We start from the raw sequence: 20,053 nt of genomic DNA, 5'->3' as shown, positions 1-20,053 counted from the left end.
GTTCAGTTACCAACATCTTGTTGCATAGAGATTAAGTATCTGCACAAGACAATAGCAGCTCCCAGCCTCCACCATGTCCTGACCACTGTCGTTTGTAAAGGAGTGACTCATGGTTGATGCAGAGATTATTGGGCAGTTCAATCACTCTTAGATTTGCAATTAACATTTTAGGAAATGATTCCATACTCTAGGGGATCAAATCTTCGGATATGCCATTTAAATGGATGGAAAATCATGGACTGAATTTCCATGACCACTCATGACGTTAATGTTTCAGGTGTCAATTTGAGCTTGGAAAACTGAATTATGGAACCACCATTTTTAATATAATAGTTATATTTTGGCGATAATCATGGTCTAGAAGTTCAAGCATGCCTATTGTTGAACACATAAGATTGCTATCCAGTGCCTGAATAGTGAGGCTCATGGTACATCCACTAGTGCCTGGTCAGGCTGCCGAAATTTCTGCATAGGACCTCACGTAAGTGGCGTTGGGATTAGTGGTGATGTGTGTGGGTGGCGTGGGAGGGAGGGTAGGAGTAGGGGGCAAAGTGAGGTTGGGAAGGTGGTGATCAGAGTGAGGTGAAGAGAGTGTCTCCGATCAGGTGAGTCAGCAGAGGTGCTGAGTTTTTGTTGAATGTGGGGTCAAGTAAGTAAATGTGAAAAACCTACATTGTAGGTCTCGGGCAATATAAATGTCTGGTTTTATTGAGGGCCTTTGGGCAAACCAATCTGGAAGTGGGGGCCTAAAAGATGTTAGCTGCTTATTTACATATGCAAAAAGACTGATGCCTATTTCAGGCAGTAGCCATTATGGCGGGTTGTGCTCAGCTGGACAGGTTCATGCATTTCTTGGCCAGTATGCTGGGAGTTTAGTATGCCAATCAACCTTCATGTACCAATTTAAATGCACAAGTGTCTATTTTTTGTTGTTTCAGTAAGTAATCTTGTCAACATAGTGGTCCCACTTTGGGAAATTACTCTAACCTTGTATTTGAACCAGCAAAATAAAAACTTTGATTTTATCTATTTTAAATATTCATCTCAATGGTTCAACTATTCAATCCTGGTCACCTGCCCTCCACAGTACGTCCCCATCCTGGAATTATTATATGTTGCAGACCCACACATTACCTTTAATAAACAGCAAAGAAGGACATGATTATTTTAGAATCATTCTGTGCCTTGACACAAAAGTTAGATATTAAAAATTAATAAAATCTGTTCACAATCTCCTTGGAGGACACAAGAACTAGGAGCAGAAGGGCCCATCAAGCATGCTTCACCATTCAATATGACTGATTCTGGATTTCAATCACATTTTCCGGCCCACTCCCCTTTTCCCTTAATCCCAAGAGACCAAAACTCTGTCTCTCCCAGCGTTAAAACTATTAAATGATTGACCATTCACAGCCCACTGGGGTAGCAAATTTCAAAGATTCACAACCCTTTGAGTGAAGATATTTCTCCCCAACTCAGTCCGAAATGATTGGCCCATTTCCTGAGACTAGGCCGCTACGTTTCAGACTCCCCAGCTAGTGGAAACAATCACTATCAAACCCCTTCAGAATTAAGATCATCTCGGATTCTTCGAGACTCCCAAGAATCTAGGTCAAACTTACTCAGCCTCTCATCATCGTACAAACCCCTCATCCGAGGGAGAAATTTAGTTGAACCTTCGCTGTGCTGCCTTCAATTCAAATATATCCTTCAAGCCTATCCTTTCTAAAATGTGGAGACCAAAACTACACGCAATATTCCAGATGTGACCTCACAAAAACCTTGCAGGAACACTTCTTTATTCTTGTATTCCAACCCACTTGCAGGAGAGGACAACATGCTATGTGCCTACCGAATGACTTACTACATCAGTATGCTAACTTTCTGTGTTCCTTGTATGGACACAACAGTCTCTTTGAACATCAACAATTCCATGTTTTTCACCTTTAAAAAAAAATTCTGCTTTTCTATTCTCATGGCCATATTAAATAATTTCATACTTCCCTGTATTGTAGACCATCTGCCATCTTGTTACCCACTCACTAACCTGTCTATATCTCTTTGCAGCATCTTTGTGTCCTCCAACAGCTTACATTTCCACCTAGCTTAGTACTGAGTTGTCTCTTGTCTCAGCTATTTGAAGGATGGGAGCTTGTTCAGTTGAACAACATTTTTACATTGCTTTGGAACTCCTACCATAGCATGATTGAAACCAAATGCAAACTTTATAGACAATTTCTTGCTTAGTTTTCTACAGTGTGAATCACAATAGATGCATTAGAAAAATGCAAAAATGAGATGCCAGATGTTAGAATTACCAGAATTGGAGAAGTACATTCAAGCATAATTCATCAACATTAGCCCGAATACACCATCCATCATGTTTGTTATGAAATAGATGTATTTTTAATGAGAAGCTTTCACATTAACATTACACGTGCCATGTTGAATAGAGATGTAGAAGGAATGTTACTTATGTGACAACATTTGCCAGACTGACACCATCTGTGATTCATGAGTAAGAACCTATCATTCATTCTGTTATAATAATTTAACTGTCTTAAGGGTTATGTGCAAATTATTTCTTTCCATTTATTCACTTTCCTAAGTCTTCAACTTCTTATTGAATTTCAATCCTGATCCATTATCGATGTATTCTACTGCATATTGGTAGTCCTGTGTGCTGAGGTGTTTATTTCTAATGAATAATTGTTATCTTCATGGAGTTGTGATGACGTAGTAGTTGCTGCTGCAAAATGAGGTCCAAATGGTTATTTTGCATAAAGGAGCCAAAGTTCCTTGAGATTTTGTGCATTCTCCTGCCATAAATTCAGCAAGAAATCAGCAGAACCTCCCAGAGACAGAAGAGGTTTATTTAAGCCAGAGCTACAATCTTTTCAGCACGTTTACTATTAGCCTGGTAAGAGGCAAAGCTGTCACCCATTCCTTATAAGGCATATATGGTAAACTGGATAGAACCAGGTGCAGGAGATTTCCTGTGGTAGGGTTGGGACATGTGGGATTGGAAGGGTGGGGTGGGGGGTGGATGGTGAGGGGTGGTGTCCACAGTTTATTGGTTCAGACAGTGGCCAGCATATCAACAGAGGCCAATGTGCCAAGTCAGCTCTGGACAATTTAGTGTTGTTGCCCTACCAGTAAGGACGAGGCCAGAGAAGTAGCATATTAATCACTTGGTTGTAGGGATAGAAACCAGATTTGCAGATGACACTACAATAGGTGGGATAGTAACTTGCAATGAGGAAATAAGGAATTTATAAATGGATATGGACAGGAAGTGCAAGGTTATCCATTTGGTCGTAAAAACAGAAAGGCAATGTATTATCGAAATGAAGAGAAACTTCAAAGTGCTTTGGTGCAGAGGGATCTGGGTGTCCTCGTGCATGAATCGCAGAAAACTAGTATATAGGTACAGCAGGTAATAAGGAAGGCAAATGGAATTTGCCATTTTTGGCAAAAGGAATAGAATTGGGTGGGTTTCCTCCGGGTGCTCCGGTTTCCTCCCACGGTCCAAAGATGTGCGGGTTAGGTGGATTGGCCATGCTAAATTGCCCGTAGTGTCCTAAAAAGTAAGGTTAAGGTTAAGGGGGGTTGTTGGGTTACGGGTATAGGGTGGATACGTGGGTTTGAGTAGGGTGATCATTGCTCGGCACAACATCGAGGGCCGAAGGGCCTGTTCTGTGCTGTACTGTTCTATGTTCTATGTTCTAATATAGGGAAGTCTTGCTGCAACTGTACAAGGCATTGGTGAGGCCGCACCTGTAGTACTGTGTACAGTTTTGGTCCCCTTACCTGAGGAGGGATGTAGTTGCATTCGAGATATTTCAGAGGATGTTCATTGGATTGATTCATGAGAGATTTGTCTTATGTGGAGAGATTCAACAGTTTAGTCCTATACTCTCTCGAGATCTAATTGAGGTATATAAGATTATAAAAGGCATTGACAAAGTAGATGTAGAACAGATGTTTCCTCTTGAAGAACAATCTCGAAGAGAGGTCATAGTTTTAGGAAGAGGGGTGACAGATTTAAAACAGAGTTGAGGAGCAATTTCTTCTCTCAAAGTGTTGTGAATCTACAGAGCCAGGCCTGGACAGTCAGCAGAGAGAGAGGGCGGAATTCTCCCCCTCCCCCCCCCCCCCCCCACGCCGGGTGGGAGAATCGCCGGGGCGCCGCGCGAGTCCCGCCACGCCCCCCCGGCACCCGATTCTCCCACCCCCCCCAAACCAGCGTGGCGAGAATCATTGCTGGCTCTCAGAGAATCGCCGCTCGCCGTTTGCAAAAGGCGAGCGGCGATTCTCCGGCCTGGATGGCCCAAGCGGCCGCACCAACACAACAGGTTCCCACCGGCGCCGTCCTCACCTGGTTGCTGCCCGCGGAAACTGTGTGGGAAAGCCTGTGGGGGGGAGGGGGGTTCCTGCACCGGGGGGGGGCTCTGATGGGGTCTGGCCCGCGATCAGGGCCCACCGATCGACGGGCCGACATCTCTAAAGGAGGACCTCCTTCCCTCCGCTGCCCCACAAGATCCATCCACCATCTTCTTGCGGGGCGGCCTCGGGGACGACGGCAACCGCGCATGCGCGGGTGACTTCATTTACGCAACGCCGGCTGCTTCTTTTATGCGGCACCGCTTTTTACACGGCGCAAGGCCCAACGCGCGGAAAATATGCGACGCCGCTCCTAGCCCCCCGGGGGCGGGAGAATAGGGGGCTGGGAGCGGGTTCCGATGCCGGAGTGAAACACTCCGGTTTTCACTCTGGCGTCGAGACTTTGTCTCCATTTTGGAGAATCGCGCCCAGAGAGAGAAGGAAAAGCAGCTTCTCCTGTTTTTGCTCTGTGCCTGTGTTTAGAAACTACGGCGCTGAGCCATTCAACTTGAGATAGTTGATCCATGGATCAGTTGGTGACATGCATTGTGACTCCGAGGGTTGTGGGTTCGAATCCACTTCAGGGCTTGAGCTGGTTTCCTTAAGAGGAAAGAAGACCGAGGGGGGTTTGATAGAGACATTCATAGTCATGAGGGGTCTGGACAGAGTAAACAGAGAATAACTGTTCCCACATGGAAGGTTTAAGAATGGAAGGGTGCAGCATTAAGTTAATTGGCAAAAGAAGCTGTGGAGACATGAGGGGAAACTTACACACGTGTTGGTGCAGGCTAAATGGGCCAAAGGGCTTCTTCTGCACTGTATCATAGAATTTACAGTGCAGAAGGAGGCCATTCGGCCCATCGAGTCTGCACCGGCTCTTGGAAAGAGCACCCTACCCAAGTTCAACACCTCCACCCTATCCCAATAACCCAGTAACCCCACCCAACACTAAGGGCAATTTTGGACACTAAGGGCAATTTAGCATGGCCAATCCACCTAACCTGCACATCTTTGGACTGTGGGAGGAAACCGGAGCACCCGGAGTAAACCCACGCGCACACGGGGAGAACGTGCAGACTCCGCACAGACAGTGACCCAAGCCAGGAATCGAACCTGGGACCCTGGAGCTGTGAAGCCATTATGCTATCCACAATGCTACCGTGCTGCCCTATCTTTCTGTGACTGTGATTCAGAGTGCAGTGGATGAATTTGAGGAGATAGACAGATTTGTAATTAGTAATGGGGTCGAAGGGTTATGAAGAACAGGCAGGAAAGTGGAGTTGAAGCCAAGATGAGGCCAATCAGGATTGTATTGAATGGAAGAGCGAGGCTACTGCTGCTTCTAGTTCTTATGTCCTTATGTTCTAAAATTGCCAGAGAATTGTGTGCCGGCGTGGGAGCCTATTTTGGATAATTCTCCATCCCCATGCTGAGTGCGATTTCGGCGCGGAGGGTCGGAGAATCCTGCCCTAGGTGTGTAAACACAATTTTTGGGCTTGCGCGGGGAGAAATCATTTACAGTCATTCTCGTTAGACAGCACGCTATAGAAATATGGGTTGGACTAGTAGATGCTGGATTTCCTTGCTTACATTTATCGGCAGGTTTCATAATTTAATACTATTCTTTCATAATTTAACGCCACTTCTATGGTAAAGAGCATCTTCCCAGTATACCTACTGAGATTATAATCAGGGCTGTATATAACTGAATTAATGGTTATACAAGTGCTTCTTTTGTGTCGTACCAACAAGTTTAACATTTGAGGCCTAGGGCCAGATTTCTATAGCTAAAACGAGGCAGGAATTGGAGTGCAAAATGCTGTCTGTGTTTTTTTTCCAGTGGAAAACAATTTTCATTCAATCCCGGCCTAAGCCATTTTGAGGTCTTTTTGCAGTTTGGGAAGAACCTGGAGTGGGATTCTCCCTTCTAGGGACTAAGTCCCCACGCCTGCCGGAAAATGGGCGGGAATCACTCCAGACTTTTTCATAGAAAGCCCGGGCTGATTCCGTCGTCAAGGGGGCTAGCAGGGCCCCGGCATGCCTCCCGCAGCTCTGGCTGCCGGCGGGGCCCAGCATGCACGGCGGCTGGCTGCGGGGCCACGCATGCGCGCGGCGGCTGTCTTCGTGCTGGCCCACACGGAACATGGCGGAGCCCTACAGGAGAATAAGCGTGCCAACCGATCGCGGGCCTGGCCACCATGGAGGCCTCCCCCTGGAGTCGGATCCCCCCGCCGTCCCCATCAGCATGGTCAGAAGGCCGAGGTCCTGCCGGGCAGGACCACATGTGGTGAACCACGTGGCGGGACTCTGCGGGAACTTGGCCCGTCAAGCACGGAGAATCGCCGTGGGAGCTGCTTTCAACAGCCCCCGACCAGCGCCACGTCGATCGCCTGCGCGTGACTGGCGGTGATTCTCCGATTGCCAGAGAATCGCGTGCCGCGCGGGATCCTACTTTGGGTAATTCTCCGTCCCCATGGCAAGCGCGATTTTGGCGCGGAGGGTCGGAGAATCCTGCCCTAGGTGTGTAAACAATTTATGATTTTTCAGATTGTTAGAGGTGTATTTTCCGCCCAATGATTTTAAAATAATTTCCATTGCTACTACTATGCAGTACCTGATGGATACTGCATAAATAGCTGTAGATGCATTATGGACATGGAGATGGCATAGGACATCTGAGGGAGCATGGGATGGCATAGAGGATCTGAGTGGCCATGGACATGGTATAAGTCGGGGGAAGGGGTGGTATGCAGGTCGATGGGGATAAAGGAGCATAGGATGGCATGGGCAGTCTGTGCAAGCATGGTGATGAGGGGACATGTGATGGCACACTGCATCTGAGAGGGCATGAATGAAATGAATGAAAATCGCTTATTGTCACGAGTAGGCTTCAATGAAGTTACTGTGAAAAGCCCCTAGTCGCCACATTCCGGCGCCTGTTCGGGAGGCTGGTACGGGAATCGAACCGTGCTGCTGGCCTGCTTGGTCTGCTTTATAAGCCAGCGATTTAGCCTTGTGAGCTAAACCAGCCCCTACCAGCATGGATGCCACAAGGGATCTTAGAAGCAATTGAACGGGCATGGCAATGGCTGGGGAACTGAAGGGTATTGGAGGTGGCATGGACAGTCTGAGAGGAGGGATGGGGTGGCACAGGGTGGGGGCGAGGGGAGTGAGTGCTGACCATTAAATGAAGGGGTTGGATGGGCTGCTCTGATGGAGCACTGAGACCTGCCTCCATAGCCACATGCCTCACGCACTCTAGGCAGTTTGCAAAATGCACTGTAAACATGACCCTGAGCAAAAAGACAAAACTCTTGATCAAAATCAGACACGAGACAGGCGTGCATTTCAAAATATCCAAAAATAAACAGGTTGGGTTTTCTTAAGCCCACCCAAAATCTTACACCAATGTTGCGTGAGTTTCACCCTCACAGCCAAAAAATGTGCACTGTAGGTGGATTGGCCATGCTAAATTGCCGCTTAATTTAAAAAAATGAATCGAGTACTCTAAATTTATTTTTGAAAAATCTTACACCAATGATGTGACAACTTCATAAATGCCAACACACGCATGCACATGCGCAGCTGCGCACGGACTTCCTACAAAAGCAAAGACAGAGCGCTGGCACCCCCAGTATATAGTTGCACTTGACAAAAGTGCATGTTAGAGGTACAGCAACAAGACTCTCTTCAAACGAAGCTCCCAACTGAGCCACAGGGCCACTAAAGTCAGCTTACAATATTAACCTTGAGACTCCTACAAAACTAGTGATAAAAGTTGCCACCTCTTTCAGAAAGCGAGTAAGGGTGTGGTAACTAAATGGTCCCCTGTGAAAGGTACGTCATGTGGTCAGGGGAATTTGTCAAGAGTTGTCCCTGCTTTTCTGGCATTACTCATTTAAATGGGATTACTGTTGCATTTCCAGCAAAGTAACACTGGTGGAATAGAAAAAACTCAAAGGAACGTCCCAGCCAAAATTTCTAGAAAGTGGATTTGTTTAATGGGTTTCATTGTCAAGCTACTAAAGTAGTTCTTAAATTTACTGCTGTATACCCATTAATTAAAGGCTTTGTATTCGATGCAGACTTTCAAAGATTCTTTATGGAGAACACAGTTGAAGAAACTGCTAATCTTTGACTAGTGCCATGACATCTTTTAAATCCATTTGAATAGCCAAGCTCTCAGTTTGATGTCTCATTCAGAAGAACAAAAAGGGTGTAATATTTCATACCTTCGTAAATAGAGAATCATTGACCAGGTAGGTATGAGGAATACTCAATGTTCTGTGACCGTATTTTACAGCTACCTTTTATATTCATGCTGTTTTAGTGTCTGGGTTCTGGGAAACCAGCGTCAGTATGTATATCCTGCCATCTACATTATAAGCTTGGATCCCTCATCTTGATGAATAGGAGATCCATATATAACTGGGTGATGGACTGAATGCTAATTCAACAAGCTTCGTCTTGCAGAATTGAAACTACAAACAGTGTCAATATAAAAATGGCTCATAGTTTTAAAACACCAAGGGCAGGATTCTCCATTATTCGATGCCGACATCGACAATCGGGCAGTGATGCACTATCAATTACCACAAAGACGAGAGTAGTGGAATAATCGAGGCTTTATTGAGCAAAGATGTTGTGCCTCCTGTAGCTGCTACCAGAATGGCTGCAGCACCGGCGAGCACACACATTTATACGCCGCCTACTGGGCGGAGCCAGCAGGCAGAGATTTACCCATGTACCTCTAGTATATGTGTCTTACCGTAATACATATAATACAGCTAGTGGCGACTACCACAGGCAGAGAATCCCTTCCGACGCCTAAATCGGGGGCGGCACCTGTTTGATGCCAGTTTTCTATTCTTCGCCCCCTCTGAAATGGCATCATTGCCTCGCGCGCTGAAAGCCATTGGAATGGCATTGGTGCATCATCAGAAGGCCCTCCCCCGGTGCTCTGCCCCCGATGGACTGGGTTCCCAACCGTGCAGGGGACGTGTGGTCTCAGCGGTGGGAACCCGGTGTGCCGGCTGTGGACCGTGTCTAACGTCGTATTGGGAGCTGTGCTGCTGGTCGGTGGGGGGGGGGGGGGGGGGGGGGGGGGGGGCTTCCACGAAGGTGGTGGGGGGTGGCCAGGGGAGCATTATTTGGCAGGTCGGGTCCGCGCACGGCCGGTGTAATGTTTTATTGCGCGACCCCTGCAGGTCGTCACCGTGCACATGCCGACCATGGACCCGGCCATTCTCCAATCATTTATAATTTTTGGTGTGGGAGCCGGGGGTTTTACCAGGCACGGCTGCTAACCCCTCACCAGTCCCAGGATCAGTGAGGGTTTGACGCTGATTTTGGCGTCATAAAATGCCACAGTTCCCACGCCGGCATGGGCACTCAGCCGCAGAATCGGAGAATCCAGCCCCTCTGTTTTTTCATGCCAGCGGAATTCTCCATTCCTGCTGCAGTGAATGGGGATTTGGCATCAATAGCGAGGTAGACTCACAACAGAGAATCCTTAGAAATATAAATTTTAGCCTGAGAAATTGCGATTAGTTCCACAGTTGGAAAATACTTGACATTGGGCTTCATTAGCTAAGCAGGTAGTGTTCAAAGAATGAATATATGGAATGTTTGTGGAAATAAGGTAATTAACTCAGATATTTCCCTTTCATATTGTTTGTGAAGTTTTTTTTAAACTTGTTCTACATTAATGACTCACAGAAACAGTCAAGCAAAAAAATTCAATGCTTCTTAAATTTATGTCTCAAAAATAACTGCATAAATATTGAGTACCTTCCAATGTCCTTGCTTCATCTTCCAGTTTACGCATGTTTATTGGCGCCTATGTTTGGGGAAAATATTGAGGACGAAAAAAATTAAATCGGAATGCAATCTGGACAAACAATTTTACCAATTGCATCTGCAAAGAATCTTTTAGCTTCTTAAATTTACAGTCTTGTTATTGGTTTTGCAGTCCACTGTCAGTTTCAGTAAAGCAGTATTTATAAATTGAAAATCAGCCAACCAGTAATCCCTCTGCAGCTGGGCTGGCCAAGGCACAGCCTCTGCAGTAACATTTAGACAATGTTTTGAAGGGAATGAACGGATGAGAACACCCAAATTTAAACAAGGGACCTGTATCTATTAAAATACTTCAGGATAGAGTACTTGCTCTTGATTACTGATCTTCAGATTTCAACTGTTTTTTAAAAATACTAGTCGCCACCCTTCCCAGGAATTTCCAACATCCATTCAATGTATGTCTAAATTACATACAAGGCTATCTTGCCATCAATTACTTGGTGGGATAAGGGTATTTTAAACCTTATTTTAGTCGAGGATAACACAAACACAAAGATACAAGTTTTAACACACAAATCCCATAGAACCATTGTGTACTCAATTTCAACTGTGCTGTCATAGGAAAGCACATTGTTTCTCTGCAGGGAAGGAATCACCTCAGGCTGCTGTCATGCACATTTTAGCAGCTGGTTTACAGGATTGCACTGGCAGAAACATAAGAGCAAGTCACGTTGGCATCCTCTCGGCTCGGGTATTGTAAATGGACTAGGCAGCATTTATTTTTAACTACAGCTAAATAGGTCAGAAACCTGATTCTAACCTGAAGCTGTGATTGAGACATCATCGCATTTGTCTGTGGTGTGTGTTCCGCTTCTTCGAACAGCCTGTTCAGAGAAAGTCAGAGTGACAGTAACATTAAAGGAAATGTAAAACTCTAAACAATCTAAAAGAAGTAAAAAAAATAAGGTTGCTCCGGACATGTCACATTATTTCTGTTTTTATAAATTTGGAACAATATCCAGAATATTACGACAAAATGGGTTAAACAGTGTCCCTTTACTTCTAGGCCAGGATTTGATTCAAAACCATGATGATAGGATGAGGCTGTTTCCGCTGCTGACACAGAGCAAATTTCAAAAGTTTCAACTGTTACAGACTGGGAGAGGAAGCAGGATAACGTTTCCCCTTTTCCCTTACCTCTCGGTTGTTCATAGCAAGATATACTTTTTTAAAGGAGTGTTTCAAACGTTTCGAGTGTTGTGACTTTAAAGGATAGGCACAAATAGTCTTCCTGGTATGTTTATATTAAAATAATGAAAAAATATTTATTTATACAGCACCCGAATGCAACAAAACACTCACTTCCTCAAACACAAAGACTCATACACAGAAGAAAAGAGGTGGTCTCGAGATGACATATGCACTTAGATTATTAACAGAATATCAAGAAAAATGATCACATGTCCATCACAGTTCTTTAAAATAAAAACATTGCAAGCCTGAAGATAAAAGAAAGTTGTGAGTTTCTGAGTTTTCATGCAAAGTTATGGTTAGGCTTCTGCAAAGAAATATATTTATAGGTGAAAACAAATTAGCCACTGTCTTCGCTGCCGGAGCTGATTTTCTATTTGGACAGGGTTCTTTCTTCTTGATAGGTGATGGCCCCTCAGTACTGTGGGTTCAAGACTGACCCGCTCTGGTCTGTCCTTGGAGATAGAGATAGAGAAATACAGCACAGAACAGGCCCTTCGGCCCACGATGTTGCGCCGAACTTTTGTCCTAGGTTAATCATAGAATTTTCGACAATTTTTCAATGCCAATCCACCCAACCTGGACTGTGGGAGGAAACCGGAGTGCCCGGAGGAAACCCACGCAGTCACGGGGAGGATGTGCAGACTCCACACAGACAGTGACCCAAGTCGAAATCGAACTTGGGACCCTGGAGCTGTGAAGCAATTGTGCTATCCACAATGCTACCGTGCTGCCCTTAAGAAGTTAACCTACACTCCATTATTCTATCCTAATCCATGTACCTATCCAATAGCCGCTTGAAGGTCCCTAACGTTTCCGACTCAACTACTTCCACAGGCAGTGCATTCCATGCCCCCACTACTCTCTGGGTAAAGAACCTACCTCTGACATCCCCTCTATATCTTCCACCATTTATCTTAAATTTATGTCCCCTTGTAATGGTGTGTTCCACCCGGGGAAAAAGTCTCTGACTGTCTACTCTATCTATTCCCCTAATCATCTTATAAACCTCTATCAAGTCGCCCCTCATCCTTCTCCGTTCAAATGAGAAAAGGCCTAGCACCCTCAACCTTTCCTCGTAAGACCGACTCTCCATTCCAGGCAACATCCTGGTAAATCTCCTTTGCACCTTTTCCAAAGTTTCCACATCCTTCCTAAAATGAGGCGACCAGAACGGCACACAGTACTCCAAATGTGGCCTGACCAAGGTTTTGTACAGCTGCATCATCACCTCACAGCTCTTAAATTCAATCCCTCTGCTAATGAACGCTAGCACACCATAGGCCTTCTTCACAGCTCTATCCACTTGAGTGGCAACTTTCAAAGATCTATGAACATAGACCCCAAGATCTCTCTGCTCCTCCACATTGCCAAGAACCCTACCGTTAACCCTGTATTCCGCATTCATATTTGTCCTTCCAAAATGGACAACCTCACACTTGTCAGGGTTAAACTCCATCTGCCACTTCTCAGCCCAGTTCTGCATTCTATCTATGTCTCTTTGAAGCCGACAACAGCCCTCCTCACTATCCACAACTCCACCAATCTTCGTATCATCTGCAAATTTACTGACCCACCCTTCAACTCCCTCATCCAAGTCGTTAATGAAAATCACAAACAGCAGAGGACCCAGAACTGATCCCTGCGGTACGCCACTGATAACTGGGCTCCAGGCTGAATATTTGCCATCCACCACCACTCTCTGTCTTCTATCGGTTAGCCAGTTTGTTATCCAACTGGCCGAATTTCCCACTATCCCATGCCTCCTTACTTTCTGCACAAGCCTATAGTGGGGAACCTTATCAAATGCCTTACTAAAATCCATGTACACTACATCCACTGCTTTACCTTCATCCACATGCTTGGTCACCTCCTCAAAGAAGTCAATAAGACTTGTAAGGCAAGACTTACCCCTCACAAATCCGTGCTGACTATCCCTAATCAAGCAGTGCCTTTCCAGATGCTCAGAAATCCTATCCCTCAGTACCCTTTCCATTACTTTGCCTACCACCGAAGTAAGACTAACTGGCCTGTAATTCCCAGGGTTATCCCTATTCCCTTTTTTGAACAGGGGCATGACATTCGCCACTCTCCAATCCTCTGGTACCACCCCTGTTGACAGCGAGGACGAAAAGATAATTGCCAACGGCTCTGCAATTTCATTTCTTGCTTCCCATAGAATCCTTGGATATATCCTTGGAATAACATGATTTGCTGTCTCAAGCCAAGTTTCAATTTTGTGACAATAATATTAATATTTTATTGTGCACACAAATGAGTTAATGTCATCAGCCATTGCCACACCATGTGAAATGAATGATGGCTGTTCACACCTGCTTATGATAAAATGGCTTCCAGAGTGACAAATTGACTCCTGCCGAGACAGCAATCACAAAACGTCACCTAGCCCGCACTTTGTCTCCTAACAGGTTTCTCTTTTCTGGGGGCTTCCTGATAGGGGTATCTTGCTGGGAGGCCTGTGGGGTATCTCCCTATTTAGATGGTCTCGGGGAAGATCTCTTTATTTCGGGAGTCTCTGGAGGGAAGTTTCTTTATTTAGGGAGTCTCTGAGGGGGTCACTTTATTCATTTATTTTTAATTAAAATTTAGAGTACCTAATTCATTTTTTCCAACTAAGGGACAATTTAGCGTGACCAATCCACCTCTCCTGCACATCTTTGGGTTGTGGGGGCGAAACCCATGCAAACACGGGGAGAATGTGAATACTCCACACGGACAATGACACAGAGCTGGGATCGAACCTGGGATCCCGGCGCCATGAGGCAGCAATGTTAACCATTGTTCCACCGTGCTGACCCAGGGGGGTCACTTTATTTAAGGGGTCTCTGGGGCAGGTAGTGGGGTTCCGGTGGTGGTAGGCAGGTCTTGAATGGTGGAGGGGTGGCCCTCGGATGGACTTTGGGGGCAACTCCTTTAAGGAGTTTTACCCCCTTGGCTCACCAGGAGGTTCTCCACGTCAGGGCCACGCTGGGAAATACCAGTAGTAAATCCCACTCAGGTGATTCCTGGCCCAGAGGACCGGAGAATCACGGGTGCCCAGAGAACATAGTGTCCCTCCTGCTAAGTGGATGCAAATGGGTCATTAAAGCCCATTTGCATCCATTTGCATCCTCCTGCTGGTGCCCAGGTGCAAAGTTCGATCCCATTGTGAGTGGGGGGGGGAGCCCTGTTCTCCGTCGCATTGGGGAACTCACTGGCAGGCAGCGGAGAATTCCCCAATTGATTTTGCTTTAATGGGCTGAGTTGTCCCAATGTTTCCAATAGGTGCCAGATGCAGCACCAGATTGTAACTATTGTGCAGCTAAAGGGAGGGTTGGTTTTTGCACATCATGATTGTTTATGAAGGAGACCGTACCATTGGCATGAAGAAACATCAATGCCTTGGATAGCCAGCTGAAGATTCCTCTCGTGTGCATCCACATCTTCACCTGGTGCCTGCTTGGCTCTTCATCAGATCCATTATCGGAGTCATCCTCCCTGTCCTGTAGAGCCGCTTTGCTTTCCTCAGCCTCCATTAGGTTCCCCCCTTGCCAGAGCCAGATTCCACGAGACGGAAGACACTGCAATGCTCCCCTGATCGGTCCTGACAACTGAAACGCCTCTTGATCAGCCCAATTATCCTCTCTATCACTGCCCTTGTGGAGGCATGACTCCTGTTGCAGCTCTTCCCCACCTCTGTTCTTGGGTGACGGAGTGGGTTCATGAGCCACCTTTTCAAGTGACAGCACTCGTCACCCAGGAGCCATCCATGCAATCGTGTAGGAGCCACAAACAGCTTTAATATTTGTGACTGCCACAAGCATCATGTGAGCTACCAGGGTAATGGGTGTAGACTTGCAGAATCTGTGTCCTACGGTCACAGACTATCTGCACATTCACTGAGTGAAAGTAATTCAGTTCCAGGCTCAATGTTGGCACCTTGATTGCCACATGAGTGCATCCTGGCATCTATTACATCCTGGATGCAAGGGACTCAGCAATCACGGAAAAGGCTCTGGCCCCCGTCCACCTGGCTGGCCTGGTCTGTCCGGTAATGGATAAATAGGACATGTCTGAATAGAGTGTCAGTCACAAGCTTGACACAACTGTATGCAGCTGATTGGGGAACACCACACATCTCCCACTGACCCCTGGAAAGAGGGCACCACTGGCATGGCATGGCTGTCCATGAAACTGGAGGTGATCTCTAGCTCAGTCATCTGGCAATTTGCTGTCATTGGGGCTGGTTTAGCTCACCAGGCTAAATCGCTGGCTTTTAAAGCAGACCAAGCAGGCCAGCAGTACGGTTCGATTCCCGTACCAGCCTCCCCGGACAGACGCCGGAATGTGGCGACTAGGGGATTTTCACAGTAACTTCATCGAAGCCTATTCGTGACAAAAAGCGATTTTCATTTCACTTCATTTTCGTTTCATTCATCTTTGTGTTGTGGGGGTGAAACCCACGCAGATACAGGGAGAATGTGCAAACTCTACACGGCCAGTGACCCAGAGACGGGATCGAACCTGGGACCTCAGCGCTGTGAGGCAGCAGGGCTAACCCTCTGCGCCACCGTGCTTCCCTGAAAATTGTACAGTCAACCCCATTGCCATATTATTAACAGTCCTGACCTGACAATTTTACCCCCCCCCCCCCCACCATGATACTCCGCCTCTGCCATGAGGAATTAATGAAGGTGAGGTTCACTTGTGCTATTTAAAATTGGAAAACAGGCACTGTGACTGCTAAGGGAGAGGGGGTACGAAAAGTGTCCAACGTCACTATAGTATGCTGGCTGGGATGCTTCTACCAGTGCGGGGAGAATAGCAGGGGGCAGTCAGCAAGTGGGCCATGGGGTCGGGGTGAACGGGCATGGACCACCATTTGACTGCCCACTGTGAACGTAGTGCCATGGGTCGTATGAATGCCTTACCAATACAACCCCTATTCGTGACAATAAGCGATTTTCATTTCATTTTCATTTTTCATTTCATTGTGTCCCTAGAGAGGAGGGGCCTCCTGTGACACTGAACTTTAAACATTCAGAGGCAGGTGGAGCTCTGCTGTAGACACTAGCCACTGAGTATTGACATTTTCTGTGGTTCCTACTACCTTGATATCCCTGCTGGCCCGGCACCAACTAAGCCCTTTCTCAACAGTCTCAGCCTGGGACATTATCCATGCTCACCTGGCCTCCTCTCCCTCCTGCCCCTCTCTTCCACTTCAGAGGAGCCCCCACATGCTGAGTATACTAACCCCATTTGATAAGATGCACAAGGATCAGTGCCTTGCAAATGAGGGTGCCCTGGGATGCAATTCTTCAGCAGATCTTTCATGGAGCATGTCCAAACCCGCAATGAGACTAAAGGTGTTTATATTCTGGGGGCCTTTTATCCTGCCCTTGGATATACCTGACCTGAATTTTGCGTGTAAGCGTGACAATGCCGGGATGCATGCCCAATATGATTGTACGCTACTTTACTTTTGATCGGGTCGAGCATGCCCTCAACCTCGGAATGTAAAATTCGGGCCTATATTGGGTGTTTTTTTTCATATAAAGTACCCAATTATTGTTTTCCAATTAAGGGGCAATTTAGTGTGGCCAATCTACCTATCCTGCAGGTTTTTAGGTTGTGGGGGTGAAACCCACACAGACACAAAGAGAATGTGCAAAGTCCACACAGACAGTGACCCAGGGCCAGGATCGAACCAGGTTCTCAGCGCCGTAGGCAGCAGTGCTAACCACTGTCACAGGAAGAATGTGCAAACTTCACACAGACAGTGACCCGGGGCCAGGATCGAACCTGGGTCTTTGGTGCTGTGATGAATTATCTGCTAAATCTTGCAGATGCTAAATCCTCCAGCTATAGGTTGCTGACTGGGATACTTGTGGAAACATACTCCAGTTAGCAGTCATTTGGTTTTGGGTGGGAGATGGTGGTCTGGAAAAAAATGAGCGCAAAGCACTACTGGAAACTAACTCTGTGCAGAAGGAAAGAAATTTAAAGAGAACTGATTTTTCTTTTAAAAACCCTTTAGCACACTGGGCTAAATTGCTGGCTTTTAAAGCAGACCAAGGCAGGCCAGCAGCACGGTTCAATTCCCATACCAGTCTCCCCGAACAGTCGCCGGAATGTGGCGACTAGGGGCTTTTCACAGTAACTTCATTTGAAGCCCACTCGTGACAATAAACGATTTTCATTTTCATTTCATTTTAGTTGCAGGTGCCGACAAACCTGGTCCACCAGCTGCTGTCAATGGTGGTGACAGTAACAGTGACCCAGGGAGGCAAGGAGGTTCGTGGCACCGGCCTCTACATCAGCCTCATGTGGTCATACAATATACTGCAGCGAGAGTTTACCCAGAGAGAAAACGGGGGGGGGAATGGTCAGTCGATCTTTGTGGATAATCTTTGGCGACCTATTTTACACCATCCCACAACCCACGTGTAGGTCGCAACCCCCACTTTGGTAAACACTATACCAGCACATAGGTTTACTGTGTTTGTGTGAAATTCCTTTCATCACTTTTTCAGTAAATATAAACTGATTAATGCCTGCATTCAAAATATGTAGAAAGAAGTTGCAGTATTACAGAGGGTGTTTGTTATGAAAATCTAGAAAAATCAATTTTAAAAATGATCTAAAGACAAAAAAGCAGCAGGCAAATTCTTCATCCTAATTAAAACATTTTTTTTCCATTCCTTTAACTCTTGAAATGAAAAAGCTTTACCAGCTCAGTATTAATTTTCAATATAAGAATTATGCACATCTCCAAACATTTCCAACCTTTTATCTGCTTTGAAGGCTTCAGGCTCCGAAGGAATATCTTGATATTGAGAGCTCGGACTGAGAAACACATTTGCATCCTTTGATGCCTTGACTGCAACCTCCTGAAAGACTGAATGAGAAATAAACAGTAAATCATGAACATCTAATTTCTCATGCCAGTCACAATGTCTAAATTCAGAAGATGTGCTCTACTACAAAACAGATTTGCTAAAGCTAAGTGGTAGTCAAAGAATGCAAATAAAAAGCAATAATAGTACGGAATCAATATCCAGTGATTAGATAGCGGTAAGGACACTGATCAATACTTTGGGATCATTTCCTATTTTCTTTTATCTTCATTCCCAAAATCTGATTTGCCGCTGCTTGTGCATCTTAAAAACAACTCAAGTGATCGAAATCAGCATTTTGTGCGATCAGAATTTCATTAAGCTCAGTACTGCCGCAGGAAAAGTCTATGACAAGATTTTTTTGTTGCGAATTTAGATTTTTAGAATTAGATTAAAAAAATTTGAATGTGAATACAGAAAATTGTCTGTCCAGATGTCAGAACAGATGCTCCACTGTCCCAAGGATTTAGTTGATAAGCACAGTGAAGATATGAGCCATACAGACAAGTAAGATTAAATATTAAGCCTTGGTCTGTGCTTATACTTGACAGAGTAAGAGTGAGGCACATTAATTAGGAAAGGGAAATACTGAGCAGGCTTACTCCATCTGATCAACATTCTTTCACTGTCACTGCAAAAAAGTGAATGTGAGAATCTCATGCGAGGTGCCTTTCATAACTACTAGATGTCGCAAAGGACAGGACAGCCAATGGACAAAGCAACAACAAATTTACACATAGCAGGATCCCACAAACAGCAATATAATTGTGGCCTGGAGTAATCCCGTTTGTCTGATATTGGGTGGCATGGTAGCACAGTGGTTAGCACTGTTGCTTCCCAGTGTCAGGGACCCGGGTTCCATTCCCGGCTTGGATCACTGTCTGCGTGGAGTTTGCACATTCTCCCCGTGTCTGTGTGGGTTTCCTCCATGTGCTCCAGTTTCCTCCCACAGTCCAAAGATGTGCAGGTTAGGTGGATTAGCCGTGCTAAATTACCCCTTGGTGTCCAAAAGATTTGGTCGGTTACTGGGATATGGCGGAGGCTTGGGCTTGGGTAGGGTGCTCTTTCCAAGGTCAGTGTAGTCTCAATGGGCCGAATGGCTTCCTTCTGTACTGTAAATTCTATGATTCTCTGTGCTTGTTAGGTGAATTGGACATCCCTCCATGTACCCGAACAGGCACCAGAGTGTGACAACTAGTGGATTTTCACAGTAACTTCATTGCAGTGTTAATGTAAGCCTAATTGTGACAATAATAAAGATTATTATTATTATTGAGGTTCCACCAGAGTCTTTAATTATATAGAGGGTGGGAATATCAGAGCCCCATGCCAGACTGGAGAATTGCCGCATCCGCGTCACGCTGCCCCAACGCCTGCACGCATTTGGTGCGGCGCTGTTCGCGGCCGGGCCGCCGATTCTCCGGCCTTGATGGGCCGAGTGGCCGTGCGGAAACGACAGAGTCGGGAACCCTGCGCGCAGGGTCGGGGGACAGCCTGTTTGGGGGGGGGGGGGCTCCTTCACCGGGGGGGCCTCCGATGGGGTCTGGCCCGCGATCGGGGCCCACCGATAGGCGGGCCGGCCTCTCCAGCCCCGGGACCTATTTTGTTACACAGCCGGACCCTGAACCCCCGCGCCATGTTGTGTCGGGAACGGCGCGTTGAGGAAGTCTCCCGTGGGTTGGCAGGAAGGGAGGCTGGAGCGGTGGAACCACTCCAGCGCCATG

The 20,053-nt window shown here is 46.3% G+C and overlaps 1 protein-coding gene across 5 annotated transcripts in view; it reads right to left on the bottom strand.

The window, feature by feature from the left end:
* LOC119967323 (synaptotagmin-like protein 2) overlaps positions 1 to 20,053 on the bottom strand; it is a 572,979-nt gene that overhangs the window by 141,524 nt on the left and 411,402 nt on the right. For 3 of the 5 annotated variants that reach the window (XM_038799699.1, XM_038799698.1, XM_038799700.1), the window contains 3 exons: positions 18,220 to 18,331; positions 11,003 to 11,066; positions 10,174 to 10,222 (listed from right to left, as the gene is read on the bottom strand). In XM_038799699.1, coding sequence (XP_038655627.1) covers positions 10,174 to 10,222; positions 11,003 to 11,066; positions 18,220 to 18,331 — 225 coding nt within the window. Of the gene's footprint in view, positions 1 to 10,173; positions 10,223 to 11,002; positions 11,067 to 18,219; positions 18,332 to 18,479; positions 18,505 to 18,527; positions 18,535 to 20,053 lie in introns of those variants that run through there. The other 2 variants (XM_038799702.1, XM_038799701.1) reach the window with 2 other exon arrangements.

The sequence above is a fragment of the Scyliorhinus canicula genome, chromosome 6 (assembly GCF_902713615.1).
Source record: "Scyliorhinus canicula chromosome 6, sScyCan1.1, whole genome shotgun sequence".
Classification (NCBI taxonomy): Eukaryota; Metazoa; Chordata; class Chondrichthyes; order Carcharhiniformes; family Scyliorhinidae; genus Scyliorhinus; species Scyliorhinus canicula.
This window is presented reverse-complemented; position numbering and strand designations above follow the sequence as displayed.